The sequence below is a fragment of the Barbatula barbatula genome (genome assembly GCF_947034865.1).
Source record: "Barbatula barbatula genome assembly, chromosome: 15".
Classification (NCBI taxonomy): domain Eukaryota; kingdom Metazoa; phylum Chordata; class Actinopteri; order Cypriniformes; family Nemacheilidae; genus Barbatula; species Barbatula barbatula.
In genome coordinates, this window is record NC_136778.1 from 8,974,402 (window position 1) to 8,982,201 (window position 7,800).

At 38.2% G+C, this 7,800-nt stretch overlaps 1 protein-coding gene across 4 annotated transcripts in view; it reads left to right on the top strand.

The window, feature by feature from the left end:
* rgs6 (regulator of G protein signaling 6) overlaps positions 1 to 7,800 on the top strand; it is a 52,439-nt gene that overhangs the window by 42,347 nt on the left and 2,292 nt on the right. For all 4 annotated transcript variants that reach the window (XM_079475547.1, XM_079475548.1, XM_079475549.1 and 1 more), the window contains 10 exons: positions 208 to 284; positions 878 to 959; positions 1,229 to 1,303; positions 1,388 to 1,486; positions 1,590 to 1,651; positions 2,723 to 2,833; positions 3,655 to 3,780; positions 4,959 to 5,145; positions 5,998 to 6,087; positions 7,261 to 7,314. In XM_079475547.1, the coding sequence (XP_079331673.1) occupies positions 208 to 284; positions 878 to 959; positions 1,229 to 1,303; positions 1,388 to 1,486; positions 1,590 to 1,651; positions 2,723 to 2,833; positions 3,655 to 3,780; positions 4,959 to 5,145; positions 5,998 to 6,087; positions 7,261 to 7,314 (963 nt within the window). The remainder of the gene's footprint in view (positions 1 to 207; positions 285 to 877; positions 960 to 1,228; positions 1,304 to 1,387; positions 1,487 to 1,589; positions 1,652 to 2,722; positions 2,834 to 3,654; positions 3,781 to 4,958; positions 5,146 to 5,997; positions 6,088 to 7,260; positions 7,315 to 7,800) is intronic.

Consider the following 7,800-nt stretch of genomic DNA (forward strand, 5'->3'; position numbering starts at 1 on the left):
TTTGATTGTTTCTTTATTTATGTACGTTTCACACTTTTAACCCAGACATTGCAGTTTGTTGTTTTTAACACCTTTATTGCAGATTGATTTGGTTTGTTCTTTCTTTCTCTATTTCATTATATTAAACACCTTTAGTGCAGGTTGTTTTTCTTTCGCTCCTACCTTTCTTATTTATCTCCCTCATTTGTCTCCATTTCTGTCATCCAGGAGAATCTTGCACGTCTTCAGAGGGCTTTTGCCAGAAAGTGGGAGTTCATCTTCATGCAGGCTGAGGCACAGGTCAAGTAAGTGCCGTTGTCAGGACGACTACACAAACACTTCTCCTCACTGATACCTGCCCTGCTCTGCGTCGCATTCAGCCCACACACATTCACACAAAGACACACTGTACATACATGCGAAAAGCTCTAATTTACTAATCTAACATAATAGCATTGCGTTACCTGTGCAACATATTAGAATGTCTGTTTGATTTCGAGGGACTATCAATGAAGCCATCTCTTCCTCTTTAAACGCCTCATCTGATGGCCAGAGGCTACCAACACAAGCCCATCAGTCTGTGTTTATCCACACGCACGCTTAAAATGCGATTTTGGGACGAATGAAGAACGGAAAGAGAGTTACAGATGCATGAAAGAGTCTAGGGTTTAGAAATAGGAACAGCAAGAGACACAGAATGCGATGTAGCAAATGTCACTTATGTAAGAGTGAAGTGGAAGGTATGGAAATGAATTAGCTCTGCTCGGAGACAGGTTGCAATCTTGATGATCGCAGGGGCTTTGCTCTTAAATGCGCAAGGCAGGGCGAGCGCATGGACCGCCTCTGTTTATTTAATATCAATATCTTGCAGCTTTGTGTTTCTGCTATGATTTCTTAGGATCGACAGGAAAAAGGACAAGACGGAGAGAAAGATTCTGGATAGTCAGGAAAGAGCCTTCTGGGATGTTCATCGCCCTGTGGTGTGTGTGTGTGTGATGGGGGTTATGTTTAAAAATGTTTAAATTGTTAAATACAAAATAAAATAAGGTTTAGTAGGGAATGTGTTTTTGCTTAACCGCGGAATTTACGTGAAATAAAAAAATATGTTCTTTGATTATAAACATTTAGAATTTAATAGAAACTTTGTTTAAAGATTTTATAAAAGACTACATTGATAATGCTTGTGGTTATATTTTATTAAGAAAGTTCATATAAAGCTTGTTTACATGAGCGATCATGTAATTCACAGCCAGGATGTGTCAACACCACAGAGATGGACATCAGAAAGTGTCGCCGCCTCAAGAATCCCCAAAGAGTAAAAAAGGTACCGATTCTGCATTGAAGTACAGTATGTATTTATGAGACTGAGAGAGTATTTGTATATCTCTCTCTCTTTTTTGCCTTGCAGTCTGTGTACGGTGTAGTGGATGACACGCAGACGCAGAGTCCTGTACACACACCTTCACAACAGAGCAAACAGGACATCAGAGAGGACGTAGAGAAAGAGGTGTGTACTGGTGTGAATTCGATTCCTGGCAGTGTCACAGGGGGACGATCACGCACATACTCGAGTGAAAATGCAGTGTGTAACAGAGATATATCTTTTTCAGATTCTGTTCTTGAACACACAGTTGGATCGACACTGTATGAAAATGTCCAAAGTAGCTGAGACGTAAGTTCTCCTCCTTGATCTGTGCTTGAAACGCATATATAAGAGCCACGGGTTATTTCCTCAAGCTTTATTCCTATTTTGCATTATTAAGGTCACAAGAACCGTCTTGGGAACTTTTTATCATGTCTCTATTATTTATTTATGCAACTCTTTTATGTCTTTTAACAAAGGCATACGTAGTTTTTTTTGGTCCAGGTTTTTAAAAAAAGAAGCAAAAAAATTATCATGAACATATTCACTGTTAGCCTAGCTAGCAGACGATTTAAGTTCAATATTGTTTATTTTGAGAGACTATATTTTTTGTAAAATCATGATTTCAAATGTGTGTTTATAGTTGAAAGATCTTTTTATATTGGATGAAGTGAGGTCAAATGAGGTCTGCTGTAGTCTCCAGTGTTTTTGGAAGAACAGAGCTCCGAAACACATAATTATTCCCACACAGTTATCACTTCACAGCACACCAGTCTGAAAGCTTCAGTTTGATATGGTTGGCAGGCATTATTCCCCATTCTCCATTTAATCCTGCTGGGTTTAAATCACGGGAAGTGACATCATGACGCTTGGAGAAGAATATCTTGACTGCTGTACTGTATGTTCTGTTAAAGTCCGCTGTAAAAAGTTTAGTTCAAACGTCTTAACGTTTCAAGTTAAAATATATTAAACTGATTTATAAAATGTAGTTGAATTGGTTAAACTAGATTATTTAGACTAGATTAAGTTATATGAAATTTTAATATCATTTAAATTCGAGTAGCCAATTTTACTTCATTCAAACAATAAAGAATTTTATAAAGAAGATTTGTAAGTCAATGATAGACTTCATGTCATGATCAATATTTTATACATCCATTGTATTCATTCAAATAAATATCTGAATATATTACTTTATCTTAACATTTATCTAAACAATGTTTTATCTAAAATGTATCAAATTTGTATATAAAATTATATGAAAATTGCAATACGTTAATCTATCATACATTATCAAAGGATTCATGTTGGTTTAATCGCTGTAATGCTTCGTCTCTTATTATTAAATCTAAACATCACTTCAAATTCTGTATTTTGCAGATTGATGAGCTACACGGATCAGTATCTCGAGTATGACCCCTTCTTGTCAGTACCTGACCCATCTAATCCCTGGATCGGCGATGACGTCACTTTCTGGGAACTAGAGGCCAGGTATGAAAAACACAACAGCTCCCCCGTCTTTTTAAGAGGACACTTGTGACAGTCTTTCATTAGATGAAAGTGAATGAGAAGTGGTAATTTCTCCCAAGCTTAAGTGAGTCTGTAACTGCCACCGAGGTCCCTGTATTCAATTGATTATGAGTCACATATTTCAAGATGTTATAAATTGTCGCGCTGCGGTGCAGAATAAAGCCCACATGCCCGTGGCATATATAAGAGATGTTGTCTCCTTGGGGATGTGAGTTTGACGTATCTTTTATTGTGTTTTTTAATGTTGTTGGCTTTGAAGTTATTGCGTCGAGTTCTTTTGATGTTTTTGTACTCTACCTTATCCCACCCTGATTGTGTCCAGATGTGTCCCATTTCATCTGTAGTGTTTGCCTCTGGTCCTTGTATAGCGATGTGTGTTGTGCTCAATTTAGCCACTGAAAGTGAGTCTATTAACTTTACTCACTGGAACGCTTTGTTAGAGTTTTTCAATTATTCTCTAAAGTGAATAAGATGTGTTCACACTACTCTTTGAGCATACAGATTCATTTTGGGTTTTGCAACAAATATGGACAACAGGATATGATGTCACACTTGCTCTCTCTACACAAATAATACATTTTAAATGAATACTTGCAGTTTTGAACTGAAAATGTTATTTTCTGTTACTATATAAATCTTATTGAAATCTCAAAACGTCATTTTGTTTTATTATATATATGACAAATAATGGTTCATCTGTGTTGTCAAAGCAGTAGCTGCCGTCCGTAGAACCATTCAATAAATAACAATACTCTCTCTCTCTCTCTCTCTTTCTGTCTCAGTAAGGAACCTTGTCAACAGCAAGTAAAGAAGTGGGGCTTTTCACTGGACGAGGCTTTAAAAGACCCAGTGGGCCGTGACCAGTTCCTTAAATTCCTGGAGTCTGAATTCAGCTCTGAGAACCTCCTGTGAGACCAAACGCCTTCCTCCTCCTCTCCTTCCTCCCCGTCTTCACCGCTACTCTATTTCTCATTGCAGCTTCACAATCTTGCTCATTCCTCTCTCTCCCGAGCGGCTTATAATGACTAGCGCAAAATGTAGCAGAACAGGACAAGCTAAAGGTCAGTCATCGAGCTCAGAGCTTAGCTTAAATACCGCTGATGGGGAAGCGAGCGTGACGGTGGAGATACACTGATGCTACACGATCATCATCACCTCCAAAATCGGATCGCTGACGCATCGTGATAAATTACAGCCAACGACGGCCATTGCGGGGCAAATGAGGCAGCTGTGGGTCTCACGAGACTCCCGGGGGGGACAGCGAAGCCCCAAAGGGAGCTGGGGAGATAACGCAGGTCACTGGAGCTGTGAAGTGACTTGGCAGGAGATAAAGTAGCGCTTGTCTATGACGCATATCTCTCGTCCATCTCTTTCTCTTGTATCCCCCAGCTAGATGTCTAATAGCCTCTGTGGGGGCCGTCTTATAGTTGTCTGAGTCTGTTAGGAGAGTGAAAGTGATGTGTCCTCTTGACTGCATGATGCTCCCTTGGGCCCATTAGGACCTATACCTTTCTTACGCTACAGGATGGGCAGAGATCTATAGAACAAATGTGATATGAGAGCGGAGAGAGATGCTTAAATCTGCCTTAGGAAATTAACAAGTGTGTTTCTAACTTAAAGGTCCGTTTTTGCATTTTTGCATCTTACATAATGAAGCGTTAATGTTTTTATTACCTTAGGATGAGCTATTTCTATCTACATACACCGCGAGTCCCCTTGAATGAAATTCACCATGTTGTTTCTACGGACAAACTGCTCTACAGACTGTGTTTTGTAAATAGGTTTTCTCCAAATGCAAAAAAAAAAAAAACATGACGACATCTCAACCCTTTGTCAGCCACCATAGTGCTTCGGAGGAGAAGGTAGTGAGCCGTTGGTTCCAATTTGCAACCTCACGTCTAGATGCCGCTAAATTTCATACACTCGACCTTTAAGAAGCATTATAAAAAAAGAGTAGTACAGTTTGTTTGTACAGTTTGAAAAAAATGGATTTAATCAGATGTTCAGAAAGCTGTTAAACATGCAAGAAACACAGTATCTCATTATATCATATGTTGGCATATTGCTCACAAAACTCTTTTTGTAGGTTCTGGTTGGCCGTGCAGGATCTGAAGTGCCGCCCTCTGCAGGAAGTGCCAGCTCGTGGCCAGGAGATCTGGCAGGAGTTTCTTGCAGAGGGAGCTCCCAACCCCATCAATCTGGATTCACACAGTTACGAACGCACCAGTCAGAATTTAAAAGACCCCGGACGTTACAGCTTTGAAGACGCCCAGGTGAAAAAAATCTGTTTTAAAATATTCAAAAAAAATCCCACTTTATGGATTCAATGAAAGAACACGATGAGATCAAAAAGACAGACGGCTTTACAGACAGTCGAGATTTTAACGGGGGATTTTTGATGGGCAGAGTCAACCGGCACTTTGGGGCAAGTTGTGCCCGAGGCGAAATGTCTTTTATTATTTGAAATGATGAAGGAGGAACTTAAGGGCTTCAAGTGCAGGAGACTGGTGTACAAAACTGATAGATGCTCTTTAGAGTTTGTATGATATCTGTCTGCTTCATTTATCTACATTTACATGGTTGAGACATGATGGAGAATGACAGCAGTGCTTAGATGAGGGGAAAATCTCCTGAGAATGAATCAATCCTTTTTATTTGAAAAACTGCTGCCCCCAACTACACTTAACTGCTTACAAAAAATACAATGCGAGTAAATGATTGAAAAATGTTACAAAGATTATTTTCATGAGTTTGTTAAATGCATTATTCTTAATAAACAATGATATGCACAATTAAAAAGGAACACTAAATTGAACATGATTTTGAAGCAATGAACTGTTTTATATTTTTTCATTGCTGCAAAAACATCCAGAAGTAGGACTACTGCTGGATACACATAGATATGCATTATCAGTCACAGATTGTCTTTTCCCGTGAGAGAATCTAACCTACATATTTATACGAGTCTGCACACGTGATGATGTGATAGAGAAAAGAATAGATGCAGGATTAGAAAAAGAACTCTGCTTTTCTGAAGGCTTTTGGCCCTTTCTCATTACTTTGCAACGAGATACTTTCCTTTTGCCCGAGACTAACTGTCAGCCTCCCGTGTTTTTCGTTTTCAGGACCACATTTACAAGCTGATGAAGAGTGACAGCTACCCTCGTTTCCTGCGCTCCAATGCTTACCAGGACCTCCTGCTGGCTAGAAAGAAGGTTTGTCCTCATATCAAATCTCACATGGCAGAGTCAGTGGGATCTCTATAGGGCCTTCTGAGCCTGTGTCCCTTATTATAGATACTTTAGGCTGCCTGTGTAACAAATCTGCATAATGCCTTCATTTTTCAGCAAGTTTTTCTTTTCATTTTGCAAAGCCTTCAGGGTGTTTTTTCAGAATCGGATTCAGACTGAGCTAAATTTGTTGGGGCAGTGGTTTTCAAACTTTTTCTTTGAGAGGTCCCCTTTGTGTGGATCGCATCGCTTTGCAGCCCCCCAAATAAAACATTTAATTAAACCAATCTCGTGGGCCCCCCAGCGGGCCGCGGACCCCAGTTTGAGAACCACTGTGGTGTCCAGGAGGTCTCATTACAGTATATAATCTACATAACACAGGAATAAAAGATTAAATATGTAAATCTAAACAACATTGTACCCAATGTGTAAGCGAAAGAGTTATTTACAGATCTGCATAGTGAAATACTGTGTATTACAACTGTAAAAATATAGAACACTCTGTTTTTAAGAAATTTCTAAACCATGTTGTGCATCAATGTCAATCAAACTGCAGTTAGGTTGTTTTAATAACTCATAAAATACAACCAACTAACACAATCAAACATCATAGCATATTCTTTTCATTAGTAATAACAGAGTTTTCAGCAACATTTTAACTCATGTAAGTAAAAACATCAAGGTGCACTACAAGTTGCGATGTCCTTCCACCATGATTTTGCAAAACTTATATTCAACACAACAATATAATCTGCATAAAATGTGTGCAGCTTTTTTATTAGATTTTTATGGCAAATCTTCAGGGAAATGTGCTTATAATTATTATGACTTTCAGTTTTTATACCTCAGTTTCTTTAGACTGGAAAAACAAGAACCATGTATCGATTTCCATTTTTGTGGGCAACTTTACTTTCAAATATATGCTGAATTGGAAGTGGTTAAACATGCTAAACCAAGACCACTAAATAAAGCTTTGTCACTTTGAAAACTAAAACGGTTACCAGTTATCTGCATTATTTAGTTTCTACAGTCTCGGCTTCGTAACTTAACATTTAAGATTAACAATTATCCTGTAGAATTGTTCCTTATTAATGCATGTGTAAACCTGATGCACTGTATCTTTCCCCCGTTCTCTTCCATTAAACCCTCGGCCCACAGCCTGAGACTGATCAAGGCCGTCGTACCTCTCTGGAGAAATTCACTCGCAGTGTGGTGAGTGGTCCCTGTTGTCTTAATATCTACCCTGACACTCCTTTTCTTAACTGTCTCTTAAAAACACGGGGGGTGTTTTTAGAAGGCAGTCTGCTATGGATATTATGGAAAGGGTTTGAAAGAATCCACTGCTGAATTTTTCCATTAATAAAATGTATTCCACCAGGGAATTATTAGATTAACTGCAATATCAGTTCTTCACATATGCAATATCAGTTTTATAGTTCATTTCTTTACTAGAAATAAACTATGTATAGTTCATTATTTGAACAATGCAACCCATAACTACAACATGACTTGAAGGGATACCTGTAAAATATACAATCAGGCCATATTTTAATGAATTAATGTTGAAATAATTAAATTCATAAATGTTTTATTCATTTAAATTAAATTAAACACAATGTTTTCATAAATATTTTAATGATGTTGAAATAGTGTTGGATCCAATGGAATGTTTATGGAGGTTTCATAACATTGTTTCAG